Source organism: Lutra lutra, chromosome 13 (assembly GCF_902655055.1).
Source record: "Lutra lutra chromosome 13, mLutLut1.2, whole genome shotgun sequence".
NCBI lineage: Eukaryota > Metazoa > Chordata > Mammalia > Carnivora > Mustelidae > Lutra > Lutra lutra.
Genome location: NC_062290.1, coordinates 73,019,703 through 73,037,768, shown reverse-complemented (window position 1 = coordinate 73,037,768; position 18,066 = coordinate 73,019,703). Strand labels below are relative to the sequence as shown.

The 18,066-nt window shown below is 40.4% G+C and overlaps 1 protein-coding gene across 3 annotated transcripts in view; it reads left to right on the top strand.

Moving 5' to 3' along the window:
- Positions 1-18,066, top strand: part of SVEP1 (sushi, von Willebrand factor type A, EGF and pentraxin domain containing 1) — a 179,526-nt gene that overhangs the window by 133,525 nt on the left and 27,935 nt on the right. For all 3 annotated transcript variants that reach the window (XM_047700074.1, XM_047700073.1, XM_047700075.1), the window contains 4 exons: positions 4,855-5,527; positions 7,303-10,094; positions 13,004-13,229; positions 15,780-15,935. In XM_047700074.1, coding sequence (XP_047556030.1) covers positions 4,855-5,527; positions 7,303-10,094; positions 13,004-13,229; positions 15,780-15,935 — 3,847 coding nt within the window. The remainder of the gene's footprint in view (positions 1-4,854; positions 5,528-7,302; positions 10,095-13,003; positions 13,230-15,779; positions 15,936-18,066) is intronic.

Sequence of the window (18,066 nt, the reverse complement as noted above, 5' to 3'; positions counted from 1 at the left end):
CTTTGGAAAAATGTCTATTTATGTCTTCTGCCCATTTTTAATTGAATTATTTTTTGGAGGATATTGATTCATGTAAGTTCTTTACATATTTTGGATACTAACCCTTTATTGGATATCCACTTGCAAATATTTTCTCCCATTTCATAGGTTGCCTTTTAGTTTTGCTGATGTTTCCTTCACTATGCAGAAACTTTTTTTATTTTGATGTAGTCCCCATAGTTTATTTTTGCTTTTGTTTCTCTTGCCCAAGGGGACCTACCTAGAAAAATGTTACTATGGCTGATGTCAAAAAGAACACTGCCTATGTTTTCTTCTAGGAATTTTATGGTTTCAGATCTCCCATTTAGGTTTTTAATGCATTGTGAATTTATTTTCGTGTATCGTTTAAGAGGTGGTCCAGTTTCATTTTTTTGCCTGTTGCTCTCCAGTTTCCCCAACGCCCTTTGCTGAGGAGATGGCCTATTTTTCCATTGTGTATTCTTTCTTGCTTCATGAAAGATTAATTGACCACATAATTATGGGTTTAAGTTTTCGGTTTTCCATTCTGTTCCATGGACCTATGTGTCTATTTTTGGGCCAGGACCATACTGTTTTCATGACTACAGCTTTGTAATATAACTTGAAGTCTAGAATTGTGATGCCTCCAGCTTCTTATCCTTTGTTTTATTAATGTGCTGTATCACATTGATTGATTTGTGAATATTGAATTACTCTTGCAGCCCAGGAATAAATTCCCATTGATTGTGGTGAACGATTCTCTTAATGTACCATTGGACTCAATTTCCTAGTATTTTATTGAGAATTTTTGCATCCATGTTCATCAGGGATATTGGCCTGTAGTTCTCTTTTTTGTGGAGTCTGTCTGGTTTTGGTATCACGGTAATGCTGGGTTCATAGAATGAATTTGGAAGTTTTCCTTCTTTTCCTATGTTTTGGAATCGTTAGAGAAGAACAGGTATTAATTCTTCTTTAAATGTCTGGTAGAATTCACCTGTGAAGCCATCTGGTCCTGGACTTTTGTTTGTTGGGAATTTATGGATTATTGATTCATCTACTTGGCTGATTATCCATCTGTTCAAGTTTTCTATTTCCTCCCATTTCAGTGTTGGTAATTTATATGTTTCTAGGAATTTACCATTTCTTCCAGGTTGTCTAATTTGTAGGCATATAGTTTTTCATAGTATTCTCTTATAATTATTTGTATTTCTGTGGTGTTGGTTGTTAATTCTCTTCTCTCATTTGTGATTTTATTTATTTGAGTCCTTTCTCATTTCTTTTTGCTAAGTCTGGCTAGGGGGTTATCAACTTTACTGATTTTTACAAAGAACCAGCTTATGGCTTCATTGATCTGTTCTGCTGTTTTTGTTAGTTTCTATATCATTTAGTTCTGCTCTAATCTCTATTATCCCCTTCCTTCTGATGTTTTTAGGTTTTGTTTGTTCTTTTTCTAGATCCTTTAGGTGTAAGGTTAGGTTGCTTATGTGAGATTTTTCTTGCTTCTTGAGTAGTCCTGTACTGCTAGAAACTTCCCTCTTAGGACCACCACTTCTGCTGCATCCAGCAGTTTTTGAACCAATATGTCTTCATTTTCATTTGTTTCCCTGTATTTTTTCATTTCTTCTTTTATTTTCTAGTTGACCACATTTTCTGGTAGCATGTTGTTTAAACTCCGTGGATTTGTGGTTTTCCCAGATTTTTTTTCCTGTGATTGGCTTCCATTTTTATAGCATGGTGGTCAGAAAAGATGCATGGTATGACTTCAATCTTTCTGAATTTGTTGAGGCTTGTTTTGTGGCCTAATATGTGATCTATTCTAGAAAATGTTCCATGCGCCCTTAAAAAGAATGTATCCTGCTGGTTTAGGATGGAATGTTCTGACTATATCTGTTAAATCCATTTGTTCCAGTGTGTCATCCAAAGCCATTGTTTCCTTATTGATTTTCTATTTAGATGATCTGTCCATTGATATAAGTAGAGTGTTAAAGTCCCCTACAATTATTGTATTATTATCAATTAGCTCCTTTATGTTTGTCATTAACTGTTTTATGTATTTAGATGCTTCCATGTTTACATTTGTTAGATCTTCTTATTGGAAATCCCCCTTATAATGATATAGTGCCCTTCATCTCTTGCTACAGTCTTTGGTTTAAAATATGGTTTGTCTGATATAAGTGTAGCTACTCTGACTTTCTTTTGACATCCATTTGCATGATAAATGACAACTGTTTCTCCATCCCCTCACTTTCAATCTTTAGGTGTCTTTAGGTCTGAAATGACTGTCTTGTAGGCAGCATATAGATGGGTCTTGTTTTCTTATCTGTTCTGACATTCTGTCTTTTTTTTTTTTAAAGATTGTATTTATTTATTTGACAGAGAGAGATCACAAGTGGGCAGAGAGGCAGGCAGAGAAAGAGAGAGAGGAGAAGCAGGCTCCCTGCCGAGCAGAGAGCCCAATGCGGGGCTCGATCCCAGGACCCTGAGATCATGACCTGAGCCGAAGGCAGAGGCTTAACCCACTGAGCCATCCAGGCGCCCCGCCATTCTGTCTTTTGATTGGAGCATTTAATCCACCTACATTCAGAGTATTTATTGATAGATCTGTATTTAGTGCCATTTTATTACTTATTTTGTCATTGTTTCGGAAAATTTCCCTGTTCCTTTCTTGTCTTTGTCACTTTTGGTCTTTTCTTTCCACTCAAAGGGTACCCCTTTAATATTTCTTGGCATGGGTGGTTTAGTGGTCACAAACTCCTTTAGTTTTTGTTTGTCTTGGGAACCCTTTATCTCTCCTTCTATTCTGAATAATAGACTTGCTATCATTAGATAGAGTATTCTTGTCTGTAGAGTTTTCTCATTTAGCACATTGAATGTCATGGCACTCTTTTAAACTGGCTTGTCAACTTTCTGTTGAGAGATCTGCAGTTGGCCTTATATGTCTTCCCTTGTACGTTAGGGACTATTTCTGTCTTGCTGCTGTAGGACTTTTTCTTTATTATATGTTTTGCAAATTTAATTACAATATGTCTTGATGTCGGCCTGCTTTTGTTGATTTTGATGGGAGTTGTCTGTGCCTCCTGGATCTGGATGTCTGTTTCCTTCCCCAGATTAGGGAAGTTTTCAGTTATTATTTCCTCAAATTTCCTGCCCTCTTTTCTCTCTCTTCTTCTTCTGGAACTCCTATGACATGAATGTAATTACATTTGATGGCATCACTGAGTTCTCTAAGTCTATTCTCATGATCCATAATTCTTTCTCTCTTTTATTCTGCTTCCTTGTTTTCCATAATTTTATCTTCTATGTCACTAATTTGTACCTCAGCTTCTTCCAGCCTTGTGTTCATTACATCCAGTCTGTTTCCAATCTCAGTTATTACATTTTTCATTTCTGACAGATTGGGTTTTTTTACCTCTTTCATCTCTGTGGTAAGGGCCTCCCTGAAGTCTTCCATTCTTCTCTCAAGCCCAGTGAGTATCCTTATGATTGTTGCTTTACATTTTCCATCAGGCATATTACTTATATTTGCTTCAATTAGAAATCTGACCCGTGACCTTATCTTGTTGCTTCATTCGGGATGAATTCCTCCATCTTGGCATTTTGTCTAAGTCTCTGTCTTTTTCTATGTGTTAGAGAAACCTGTTACGTGTCCTACTTTTGAGAGTAATGACTTTTTGAAGAAGTGGTCATGTAGTGTCCAGGGCCTGATGCTTCAGGGATTGTGTCTGGTGCGTGCTGTGTGCCCTCTGCTACTGTGTTTGGGCTGCTCTCTCCTTCAGGCCACTTGTCTGCAGAGGTTCTCCTTGCCTGCAGTGGGCAAGGTTTGATCCTGTGGCAAGTTTTAAGTAGGTGTGCTCTGCTCTGCTTGTTAAATGAGACCTAATACTATTTCCACTAGAACTGAAGCCTCATAGAACTCTGGCTGGGAGACAAGGCATGGAGAGGGGTTTCTGCTGGTCTTCTGGGGAAAGGGCTCTCCACGCTGGCACTGAGGCACATTTGTCCAAGAAGAGCAGTCCCAGCAGAGCACAGGAGTTTTGGATCGGGACCTGGTATAAGCAGGTCAGGCAGCCAGTGTTGGTGCTGTGATGTTAACAGCAAGTGTCTCTGCGTTTATGTTGGGGGGAAGGAGAGGGAGGGAGAAAAGCAACCGCCAGCTCTTTTGTCCTTTGAGAGACAAGTCTGCAAATGCCACCTCTCGCAGATGCTCTCTAAGAAGAGCAAACAGTCTCCCCATGTGACCTAGGCATTCCTAAAATGGCTGCCCACCCACCCCTCACCCCATCCCAGGCTGCTTGCTTGTCTTCTCTCAAGGAGTAGGGCAGTGCCTCAGTTCTCCCTACCAGCCAAGACTACCAACCTTTAAAACTTCAATCTTCAAGCCCTGCTGGTTGCAAAAATTCATGAAAATCAGCCCCTCTCATTTCCCCAGTGAATGGCTGTGGGGAAGTGTTCTCTGTGTCAATTCCCCTGAGCATTCCTTTTTCTCTCACCTTTGAGACCAGGGCTCCCTCTCCTCCACAGCACCCACCATCCATTTCTCCCCCACACCATGTCTCTGCACTTCCTTGTTGTGGCCTCTTCTCTCCCTCTAGTTGTACAGTTTGCTCTGTCCCCTCAGGTCAACTTCTTGGGTATTCAAAGTGATTTGATAATTTTCTAGTTGTATTTGAGGCATGAGACGAGCCTGTAGAGTTCTCCTACTTATACCTCCATCTTAATAAATATTATTTTAAAGAATAACAACTAAAAATAGTCATTGTTGCAAAGAGTAAAAAACTAAAAACAGAATTACAAAGGCACAAACACCTTTTCTTGAATATTATGCTTAGTTATTGTTCTTTTCCTCCCTTCTCATAGCTATACCCTGGCTGGTCCTGACACCATTGAATGCCTGGCCAATGGCAAGTGGAATGGAAGTAACCAGCAGTGTCTGGCTGTCTCCTGTGATGAGCCCCCCAATGTGGAACACGCCTCTCCAGAAACTGCCCATCGGTTATTTGGAGACATTGCCTTCTACTATTGCTCAGATGGTTACAGCCTGGCAGACAATTCCCAGCTCCTTTGCAATGCCCAGGGCAAGTGGGTTCCCCCAGAAGGTCAGGCCATGCCCCGCTGTATAGCTCATTTCTGTGAAAAGCCTCCATCTGTTTCTTATAGCATCTTAGAATCTGTGAGCAAAGCAAAATTTGCAGCAGGATCCGTTGTGAGCTTTAAATGCACAGAAGGTTTTGTACTGAACACCTCGGCGAAGATTGAGTGTTTGAGAGGTGGGCAGTGGAACCCTTCCCCCATGTCCATCCAGTGCATCCCTGTGCGGTGTGGAGAGCCTCCAAGCATCATGAATGGTTATGCAAGTGGATCAAACTACAGTTTTGGGGCCATGGTGGCTTATAGCTGCAACAAGGGTTTCTACATCAAAGGGGAGAAGAAGAGCACCTGCGAGGCCACAGGACAGTGGAGTAGCCCCACACCCACCTGCCACCCTGTGGCTTGCAATGAACCACCCAAGGTTGAGAATGGCTTTCTCGAGGTAAGAGACAAATGAGCGAGTGGTCCATGGCTTTCATCACTGACCACCCGCCTCCTGCGGCTAACCTGGGATTCGAAGCAGGACACTGGACAGATTAACTGTTGAAAAACAGAAGTGGCTAGACCTATAGGTAGTGAATATTGGAGGGAAGTTGATAGAAATTAGTGATCCTTTTAATATAGAGCTTTCTACCTTCTGCTAGCATATAGAAGTGCTATTTGAAGTGCTTTGTAGCAATACCTTAGCCCTAACTATGAAGGCAGAATAAACCAATTTTAATACAATATTGTTTTCCTTTATAGAAGAAAGTATTCTAAGGTGAATGTATATTTTATAGAAATCAAGGTCTCCTGGAACTTAGAGAAATCTGATATCATTTCTGATTTTTAGACCAAAGATGGGGTGAATCATCTGTTCATTATAATGCAGTTATTACAATTTTCTTTCAGTGGACTTAAAGGTAGTTTCATCAGGACATAAAGAGTTCTCTCAAATCCACACTTGTTCTCCTTTCACATTAATATGTGCCTAATCTATTTCCCCAAATCAAGGACTATTTTATTTATTTTTTTAAGATTTTATTTATTTATTTGACAGATCACAAGTAGGCAGAGAGGCAGGCAGAGAGAGAGAGGGAAACAGGCTCCCTGCTGAGCAGAGAGCCTGATGTGGGGCTCGATCCTAGGACCCTGAGATCATGACCTGAGCCGAAGGCAGAGGCTTTAACCCACTGAGCCACCCAGACACCCCACAAGGGCTATTTTAAAGAGACAATATTCTAATTAAATATTATGAAAAAACCCACACATACATCATACCTTTTCTCCTTTATATTCTAAACACCTTCTGTTTAACACCTCTGCTCTGAGGTACCAGATCCACTGGAAGAGGGTGTATGTAGATGAGGAGGCTTTCTTCATTTGTTCATTTAGCAAATATCTCTGGAGCTCCTACTAGGTGCCAGGTAAGCACTGGAGAGCTGGTATTTAACAACACAGATTAGGTCCATGATGGCATGGCGCTTCCATGTGTGTACCCAAGAAAGACATTTAAAAAAAAATTATGTCCACTAGAACAAGAAGTTCACTATATAGCATACAAGCTAGGCTTTACCATGATATTCCTTTTAAAGTTTTCATTACTAATTCATGTGTGGTACTGCCTAAAAATGACCTGTTATTAGTCCCTTATATATTTAAATATTGAGTTCGTAAAAATTAATTTTTTATTTAAAAGATAAGATATTGCTTTTTAATTTCCCATCTTTCGAGCAGCAGTTTTTAAGAGTATGTTAATAATGAACACAAAACTTTGTACTCTATGGAATATATCCATGAAAATATTTTATATGCTTTTTTTGACAATATTAACAAATAAATGTAGGTTGTATGTGTATACTTCCTTCTCTATAGTTAAAGCAACAAAACTACAGCATTGCTTTCGTGAGCAAGATTTTTTTGAACTTACTAAGTAATTTATCATTTTTAATAGTAGTCTACCAAATCATCAATTTAAAACTATTGGTTTTTTACTTATGATAACTCAGCCCTATGGTAAACATTTCTGCAATAAGGATTACAAAATTCGACCTGTCCTTTTCACTTACTAAAATAGAACAGACCTAATGAAAAAAGCACTAAGTCCTTATTTGCTTATGTCTTAACTGACTCGTCTTAACATAGGCACTTCAGTATATTTTTTTTGTATTGTTCAATGTCTTTAGTTAATTATTCATTAGACATGTTAGACTTAATTGTTTTCTCCCTATTATACAGCATACAACTGGCAGGATCTTTGAGAGTGAAGCGAGATATCGGTGTAATCCAGGCTATAAGTCAGTTGGAAGTCCCATATTTGTCTGCCAAGCCAATCGCCACTGGCACAGTGAATCCCCTCTGTCATGCGTCCCTCTCAACTGTGGGAAACCTCCCCCGATCCAGAATGGCTACGTGAAAGGAGAAAATTTTGAAGTAGGCTCCAAGGTTCAGTTTTTCTGTAATGAAGGTTATGAGCTTATCGGTGATAATTCCTGGACATGCCAGAAATCTGGCAAATGGAATAAGAAGCCAAACCAGAAGTGTGTGCCTGCCAAGTGCCCAGAGCCTCCCCTCTTGGAAAACCAGCTCGTCCTGAAGGAGTCAGCTACGGAAGTAGGAATGGTGATATTTTCTTGTAAAGAAGGACATGCCCTTCAGGGCCCCTCCGTCCTGAAATGCCTGCCATCACAGCGATGGAATGATTCTTTCCCTGTTTGTAAGATGGTTCTTTGCCTCCCACCTCCCCTCATTTCCTTTGGGGTCCCCGCTCCTTCGTCTGCTCTTCATTTTGGAAGTACTGTCAAGTATTCTTGCGTGGATGGGTTTTTCCTGAGAGGGGATCCTACCACCTCCTGCCAAGCTGATGGTACCTGGAGCTCTCCACTGCCAGAATGTATCCCTGTGGAATGTCCTCACCCTGAGGAAATTCTCAATGGCATCATCGATGTACAAGGTCTTGCCTATCTCAGCACAGCTCTCTATACCTGCAAGCCCGGCTTTGAGTTGGTGGGAAATACTACCATCCTTTGTGGAGAAAATGGTCACTGGCTTGGGGGGAAACCTACCTGCAAACCCATTGAGTGCCCAATGCCCAAGGAGATTTCAAATGGCAAATTCTCTTACACAAACCTGTACTACGGGCAAACCATTACATACTCCTGTGACCGAGGCTTCAGGCTAGAAGGTCCCAAATCCTTGACTTGTTTAGAGACAGGTGATTGGGATATGGGTGTCCCGTCATGCAGTGCCATCCACTGTAATCCCCCACAACCCATCGAAAATGGTTTTGTAGAAGGTGCAGATTACAGCTATGGGGCCATGATCATCTACAGCTGCTTACCTGGGTTCCAGGTAGCTGGTCATGCCATGCAGACCTGTGAAGAGTCAGGATGGTCAAGCTTCATACCAACATGTGTACCCATAGACTGTGGTCTCCCGCCTCATATTGATTTTGGAGAATGTACTAAGGTCAAAGATGGTCAGGAATCTTTTGTAGAAGAAGAAGATATGATGGAAGTTCCATATGTGACTCCTCACCCTCCTTACCATCTGACAGCAGGGGCTAAAGCTGGGGAAAGCACCAAAGGATCTCCTACTCCACATTCTACAAGCTTTCTATATGGCACCATTGTTTCATACACCTGTAATCCAGGATATGAACTTCTAGGGAGCCGTATGCTGATATGCCAGGAAGATGGCACTTGGAATGGCAGTGCACCATCCTGCATTTCCATTGAATGTGACTTGCCCGTTGCTCCTGAAAATGGCTTTTTGCATTTTGCAGAGACGACCATGGGCAATGCCGTACAGTATAGCTGCAAGCCAGGACACGTTCTGCTGGGCTCCGACATGAGGTTTTGTCTACAGAATAAAGAATGGAGTGGTGCTTCCCCAAGGTGTGAGGCCATTTCGTGCAAAGCACCAAATCCCATTATGAATGGCTCCATCAAAGGAAGCAACTACACATACCTGAGCGTGTTATACTATGAGTGTGATCCTGGGTATGTGTTGAATGGCTCTGAGAGGAGAACATGCCAACAAAATAAAAATTGGGATGAGAATGAGCCAGCGTGCATTCCCGTGGACTGTGGGTCACCGCCAGTCTCAGCCAATGGCCAAGTGAAAGGAAATGAACATACATTCCAAAAAGAGGTTGAATATACTTGCAATGTAGGGTTCTTACTTGAGGGAGCCAGGAGTCGTGTTTGTCTTGCCAATGGAAGTTGGAGTGGAACCACTCCCATCTGTGTGCCTGTCAGATGTGCCACCCCACCACAGGTGGCAAATGGAGTGATGGATGGCCTGGACTATGGCTTTGGAAAGGAAGTGGCGTTCCACTGTCAGGATGGCTACATGTTGCATGGTGCTCCAAAACTCACCTGTCAGTCCGATGGCAACTGGGACGCAGAGTTCCCTTTCTGTAAACCAGTCAACTGTGGCCCTCCTGAAGATCCTCCCCATGGCTTTTCTAACGGCTTCTCCTTTTATCATGGGGGGCATATACAGTATCAGTGCTTTGCTGGTTATAAGCTCCATGGGAGTCCTTCAAGAAGTTGTCTCTCCAATGGCTCCTGGAGTGGCAGCCCGCCTTCCTGCCTGCCTTGCAGGTGTTCCACGCCGGTGATTCAGAACGGAGCTGTCAATGGAACAGATTTTGGCTGCGGAAGGGCAGCCCAGATTCAGTGCTTCAAAGGCTTCAAGCTCCATGGAATTTCTGAAATCACCTGTGAAGCCAATGGCCAGTGGAGCTCTGGCTTCCCACACTGTGAGCACGCTTCTTGTGGTTCTCTCCCAGCGATACCAAATGCATTCACCAGTGAGAGCGGCTCTTCAGAGGAAAATGTGGTAACTTACAACTGCAGATCTGGGTACGTCATACAAGGCAGTTCGGAGCTGGTTTGTACAGAGAAAGGGACATGGAGCCAGCCTTATCCAGTCTGTGTGCCCTTGTCCTGTGGACCCCCGCCATCTGTCGCCAATGCAGTGGCCACTGGAGAGGCACACACTTTTGAAAGTAAAGTGAAACTCAGGTAAGTCCATGGCTCTAGCGTCTTCAAAGGGTGCAGACAGGAGGATTGTAAAATAAAAAGCACTAGGTCAAAAATTAAGCTAATTGGGAAAATACCGTCTCTGGACTGCTCTCCAAAAACTGAAGCTTTTCACACTTGGCCTTATTCTATTCATAACTGTTTAGAAATCCATTGGCTACAAAAAATAAAAGTCTACATTTTCAGCTTATAGTCCCTCGTATAATTGTCATGAATATCATATTCTGCTGATCATCATGAAACAGTGAGATTCTCTAGCTGGCTTTTGTATCTCTTAAGGCACTAGGCTCTTTTTTCTTCTAAACATCATGCTGATAAGTTTATGATATCACTCTGTGGTTATATTCATACAAGCAAATATTGGGGAAATAAGGCAAAAGCTGAATAATTCAGGTCAAAAAGCAGATAACTTCATTGAACAGCATATATAGGAAGATATCTTTTTTTTAAAGGTTTTATGTATTATTTATTTGACAGAGATCACAAGTAGGCAGAGAGGCGGGGAAAGCAGCCTCCCTGCTGAGCAGAGAGCCCAGGACCCAGGACCCTGAGATTATGACCTGAGTTGAAGGCAGAGGCTTTAACCAACCCACTGAGCCACCCCGGCCCTCCTATATAGGAAGATAGATTAAGTAGACTTCCAACCTATGCTATTTGAACAAACTGAACTATTTAATGCACAAATAGTGGTTTTTTTTTTTTTTTTGCTGTAATGTTATCTATAATGCATTATTACAAAGAACTAAGAGAATATGGAATAAATTTGCAATTAAATTTTTATTGGAATAAATGCCCATAAGATAGCTCAACCCTCTAAATCAATTTAGATTTTATTCATGTCTGTGAAGGAGTTATGGATTATCCTTTACATATTGGATTCTAAGATTTTAATAATTCAGTCACTCTTCTTAAACATGTCTGTTGTGGACATTTTAGCCCTACCTTTTTTCTCTCCTAATTGCAGTAAGGAGGAGACCCAAGGGAGTATCATCAATGGTAAGAAAGCTGAAGAGTAGTTGATCATGCACAGAGGAGAAAAACAAAAATTATCGCTCGTTTTTGAAAAACATTTTCAATTTTGTCTTCAGATGTTGATGTGTGAGCTACCTTGAGAAATCACAGTATCATCTGCTTCTCAAGAGCCCCCCCAATTTGTTATGCCTTGTCATGTGTTGATTATGTTTCAGATCTTTACATGTAGTAGACAGATTACAAGTTTGCAAAACCTGTGACTCCTGTCTAACCTGGTGATTTGTGAAATTTAAAAAAAATATATCCACCTAATAAGTGTTAATTAGCTAAATGGTTTAATTTAAAAGGCAGTGTAGCATAGTAGTGAAAGCATGGATTTGAGAACCAGAGTCTCTAGGCCAGAATCTCAGCTCTGTCACTTCCTGGGGAAGTTTAGTATCTCTGATGTCAGTTTCACCATCTGCCAAATGGGAGTGAAGATAATCATACCTACTCATAGGGTTGTCATGAGAATTAAATGGATTCATATTTGTAGGGCACTTAGAACAGTGACTAGAATTTAATAAGTGCTATGTAAACATTTGCTGAATAAAAAATCCAAATTTTATAAATCATAGGGTACTGTGGAGCCAGGCTGATGGGAGTTTGAACACCAGTACTGTTGTTACATAATAATATTGACTACTCAGGATTAAAAGAAATACCCTAGCCATCAGGGAGATTCAAATTAAAACCACATTGAGATACCACCTTATACCACTTAGAATGGCCACAGTTAGCAAGACAAGAAACAACATGTGTTGGAGGGGATGTGGAGAAAGGGGAACCCTCTTACACTGTTGGTGGGAATGCAAGTTGGTGCAGCCACTTTGGAGAACAGTGTGGAGATTCCTCAAGAAATTAAAAATAGAGCTTCCCTATGACCCTGCAATTGCACTACTGGGTATTTACCCCAAAGATACAGATGTAGTGAAAAGAAGGGCCATTTGTACCCCAATGTTTATAGCAGCAATGGCCACGGTCGCCAAACTGTGGAAAGAACCAAGATGCCCTTCAACGGACGAATGGATAAGGAAGATGTGGTCCATATACACTATGGAGTATTATGCCTCCATCAGAAAGGATGAATACCCAACTTTTGTAGCAACATGGACGGGACTGGAAGAGATGATGCTGAGTGAAATAAGTCAAGCAGAGAGAGTCAATTATCATATGGTTTCACTTATTTGTGGAGCATAACAAATAGCATGGAAGATAAGGGGAGATGGAGAGAAGGGAGTTGAGGGAATGGAAGGGGAGGTGAACCATGAGAGACTATGGACTCTGAAAAACAATCTGAGGGTTTTGAAGGGGAGGGGGGTGGGAAGATGGGGGAACCAGGTGGTGGGTATTGTAGAGGGCACGGATTGCATGGAGCATTGGGTGTGGTGCAAAAACAATGAATACTGTTACGCTGAAAATAAATTTAAAAATTTAAAAAAAAAGAAATACCCTATGTAAAGGACTTAGAACAGTGCTTGGCACAAAGTAGATTCTCAGTAAATATTACTTATGTTATATTCTTAACTAGTATCTGAGTCTATGTTGTGCTTTGTCTAGAATGTTTTGAACTGTTAGGTCTTTTCAGAATAAAGGTGAATTCAACGTTGATACTGTCCACAACAAGGGTAAATAACGTCAGCAACATTTAAATCAGCTTTAGGCTTGGCTCATCCTTAAGGTGGACAGCAAAGGACTGATCAGCTTGTCATTGTTCTGTCGGTCTTTTAGCTTGGCCATCCCATTCCCTTGACATTCAAATCGGTTTCAGTACATCACATAAAATGTCTCCTGAGCTTTGTAACAGCATCTTAACCCCAAGAAGTCCCCAACGGTATTTTACTCTCTTTAGAGTGCTTATTTTGCTTTTTCCGTTGCAGATGTCTGGAAGGGTATGTGATGGATACCGATGTAGACACATTCACCTGTCAGAAAGATGGTCATTGGTTTCCTGAGAAAATCTCCTGCAGCCCTAAAAAATGCCCTCTTCCAGCAAATATAACACATATACGTGTTCATGGGGATGATTTCAGTGTGAATAAGCAAATTTCTGTGTCATGTGCAGAAGGGTATATCTCTGAGGGAGTTAACATATCAACGTGTCAGGTAAGATTCTCTGTCCTAGTAGAACGTGTACCTGTACCTCATTCATATATATTAAATGTGTGTGTGTGTGTGTGTGTGTGTGTGTGTCAACAGCAGTATCTTGCTATCCTGAAAAGGAAAAAAAAAAAGTCAAGTTTCCAGCTGTGTCAAGAATTCGAGGAGCTTTGTGGTAGAAATATTTTAAAACATATCTTTCTTTTCAATAGCTCCGTTTTTAAACTATGAACGTGCCAGGAGTAGGTGAAAAGTGCCAAAGTGAAATAAAATGTTAAGCTATCTATAACAAAATATTTATGGAAAATTAATCACAAATCTACACATAAATGTGGTAAAGAGTGTCCTTGTGTGGGAGATGAGCCCTGACTGATACCAACTGTTTGCAGTTTTAGTGGAAAAACCAGAGGTTGCAGAAACAGACAGCAACTTAGAGTCAAATCCTATCTCTCCTACCTACTACTTGTGTGACTTTGAGAAAGTCACTTAAAATGTCTGAGCTTCAGTTTCCTTACTTGAAAAAATGTGTCTAGTAATATGTGTCTTGTATGGTCAGAATGAGAAACTAGGGAGTAAATGGGGGAAATGCCTAGACCAGCACCATAGAGAGCAGCTATCCCTAGCACATCCCCTTCTCCTAGCTTCTGTAAGATAAACCAGAGAAAGAAAAATAAAATGAGTTATTAGTATGTTCTTCCATTGCTAGAGTTGGGGGAGTGAGGAGGTGAAAGCCGGGACATGCTGCATGGTAAAGAAATGACTTTGCCTTCAACATTCCTTTCAATTCCAGCTCAGATATTAACAGGTTCTCTGATGACCTGTTCCCCCCACCCCCTTTATTTGTAAATCTGTAATTGGAAGGATTAAATTATTGAATGTTTGTAAAGCATCTAGCACATGTAGACATTTAGTTAGGGACTCAAGAACTATGTCAAAGTCTTCCCAGTTTTCTATTTATAAATCATGCATACTCAATGATTCATTGCTACCAAAACTAAAAACAGAAACATCGCAAGAAGCAGGTCAGATGACTGTCAGTTACCGTGCTCTCAAAATTGGTATCTTTCCAGATGGTCCCTTCTAGATTTAGCGCTGAAGCAATCTGAGGGGCAACTTTTTCACAGACCCTGAGCTGTTTGAAATAAGATTTCAAGAAGTTTGTCCCACCATGCTTAGGGAATTAATTCAGTGCTTTCCCAGAGTTTTTCCAGGTTGGGTATGTGGATAACTGGGTGCTTCTCCATGTGCCCTGTAGAACCCTGATGTATTGGTGACTATGTTTTGTGGGGGGTTTTTTGTTGTTGTTTTTGGAGTCAGTAATTTATTTTTGACAACCCTCATTACTTTCTCCACATAAGGTATGACACCTCACCCTCACACAACTGAGCCTTGGGTTGAATTTTGGTCTGAAAGGTAGACTAGACCCTTTCTAAGTGTTAAAATGTAGAAATTGTCCATAACTATGTTCCTAGTGCCTAGAAATATTTTATTTTGATACAACTAAATGATTCTGTACTTCATAGAACAAATAAATGGATGAGAAGATCAATGTGAATTTTGAAGAATGAAGGAGATCCAGCCCTTCCCGAGATTAGGACATATTACAGAATTACAAAGGTCCTATCAGTGTGATGTGTAGATTCAGCAGACAGGAAAATGAGTGGAATGGAAGAAATAAACCAAAAGTACATCCTGATAAAGGAATCATCACAGTCCATGGAGAAAGGAATCATTAGTAAACAAATTATTCTGATATAGTGAACTAACATTACAAGGAAACATTAAAATGTGCCAAAACAGATCCCAGATATATCAAAAGAAACCAATACTACATAGTTTTTTAAAGTTAATGGTAATGCCAGTATAATTTATGCAGAAAGATATGTTTATTGAAGCATTATTCACTGTATTGAAAAATTAAATACAACTTAAATTTCTGACATTAGAGAAATGCTTAGTTATGAGGCAGACACATATGTAAAATTAATTCTGCCTCATATGTGGAATAATTGTCCTGTCTTAGACTGTTATCCAGCTCATGCAGTATTTTCTCAAAGGAAACAGAAAAATATTAACAAAAGGATAATAGTCTTCAAGAGGGAAACATCTGGGTATGCCTTACTTTCACCCAAATAAAGATGCTGAAAGAAGTTAACTCTGGTTGGGGGGGGGTTGGGAGGAGGGAAGTGAAGTGTAATGTAAGAACGCATTGGTGTCGGTCGTGGAGTATTTGTGTCAACTTTCCAGTCCTCCTTCATCGTAATGAAAACATACTTCTTGGTGTTCTTGATTTTCCAAGGATTCTATTAGGAAGAAAATGCTTGTTTTATGTGTTCGAGAAATGTCTAAGATTGTTCAGCAATAACTAGGAACCCCATCTAATATTTAATGTGTGTTTTTAAGGCCACAGATAATACAAGGCAGAAGTAGAACCAAATTCTAGGTTCTTCGGACCATCATATTGGGGATTATTCTTCTATGACCATATTTGCAAGTTTCTTCATTCATATGTATTAACTCCTAAATGTAACTTCTCATCTGTCATTTGTTATTTAGCTTGATGGCACCTGGAAGCCACCGTTTTCTGATGAATCCTGCAGCCCGGTCTCTTGTGGGAAACCTGAAAGTCCAGAACATGGCTTTATGTTCGGCAGTAAATACAGCTTTGGAAGCACAATTATTTATCAGTGTGAACCTGGCTATGAATTAGAGGTAAGTGAATACATTGGTTAACTAGAATTAATTTGTTTTTCCAATATACTTGGGAACATTTTTAGTATCAGCACCAATTTGTTTCACTGATTTTGGTCTTAAAAGACTTTTTATACTTTGTTACCATATATCCTAACACTTTCCAAGAAATATTTAAAGTAACTTAAAATTTTAAAAAACAAAGCAAGTCTCTACATCTGTATCTTTGGGGTAAATACCCAGTAGTGCAATTGCAAGGTTATAGGGCAGCTCTATTTTAATTTTTTGAGGAATCTCCCAAGATACGGATCTAGTGAAAAGAAGGGCCATATGTACCCCAATGTTCACAGCAGCAATGGCCACAATCGCCAAACTGTGGAACGAGCCAAGATGCCCTTCAACAAACAAGTGGATAAAGAAGACATGGTTCATACATACAATGGAATATTACACAGCCTTCAGAAAGGATGAATACCCAACTTTTATATCAACGTGGATGGGACTGGAGATTTTGCTGAGTGAATTAAGTCAAGCAGAGAAAGTCAATTATCCTATGGTTTCACTTCCTTATGGAGCATAAGGAATAACATGGAGGACATTAAGAGAAGGAAAGGAAAAGGGAAATTGGGGAAATCAGAGTGGGAGATGAAGCATGACAGACTGTGGACTCTGAGAAACAAACTGAAGGTTTTGGAAGGGAGAGGGGTGGGGGGTTGGGTGAGTCTGGTGGTGGGTATTAAGATGGGCACCAATTGCGTGGAGCACTGGGTGTGGTACATAAACAATGAATCTTGGAACACGGGAAAAATAAAATTAAAAAAAAATCTCAAATTCAAAAAATCAAGGCCATGAGAAAGAAGAGGAAGCTGGAATACCAGCCACAAGACTGATACTGTTACTTTAGTTGGCCATTTAAACCTGTGTTTTGACCTCCTGTTAATCCTACTGTGTAACAAGGCAGTCCATCTGTCACTGTGGTGAGGTGACCATAGGGATTCAGGTGTGCAAACTAAGACTTCCTCAAACAATGCATTTAAATACTTTGGAGGGTTCTTGGTTGAAATGCCAGGTTGCCATATGGCAAGTGTGGCCTGAAAATCCTCAGAGCAGTTCTGACCAAATACCAAGTTATGTCTCAAGACCACTCCTGGTTTGTAATATTAAAACCCCGTCAACAAAACCTGTGTCTCCCTATTCACTTTGGTGGGAAGGCTGCAGTTGATTTTCTTTTTTTAATTTTTGTTGTTGTTTTTTATTTTTTATTTAATTTTTTTAAAATTTATTTATTTGACACAGAGAGATCACAAGTAGGCAGAGAGGCATACAGAGAGAGAGAGAGGAAGGAGGAGGCTCCCTGCTGAGCAGAGAGCCTCATGTGGGGCTCGATCCCAGGACCCTGGGATCATGACCTGAGCTGAAGGCAGAGGCTTTAACCCACTGAGCCACCCAGGTGCCCCTGTTGTTGTTTTTTAATCACCCAATGATCATCATGATGAGTGCCCCCCCTTAACCCCCATCACCTATTTAACCCATCCCTCCACTCATCTCCCCTCTGGTAACTGTCAGTTTGTTATCTATAGTTAAGAGTCTCTTTCTTGGTTAGTTTCTCTCTCTCTCTCTGTCTCTCTGTTTTCCCCTTTGTTCATTTGTTTCTTAAATTCCACATATGAGTAAAATCATATGGTATGTGTCTTTCTGTGACTGACTTATTTCACTTAGCACCCATGTCATTGCAAATGGCAGGATTTCATTCTTTTTTATGGCTGGATAATACTGCATTGTAATATATACCACATATTTATCCATTCATCAATTAATAGACACTTGGGCTACTGCCATGTCTTAGCTATTGTAAATAATACTACAATAAATGTAGGGATGCATATACCCCTTTGAATTAGTGTTCTTTGCTATTAGGGAAAATACCCAGTAGTGCGATTGCTGGATAATAGGGTGGTTCTACTTTCAACTTTTTGAGGAACCTCCATAATGTTTTCTAGAGTGGCTGCACCAGTTTGCCTTTCCACCAACAGTGCAAGAGCGTTCCTTATTCTCCACATACTCACCCATGCTTGTTGTTTCTTGTGTTTTTTATTTTAGCTATTCTGGCAGGTGTGATATGATATCTCCTTCTGGTTTTGATTTGTATTTT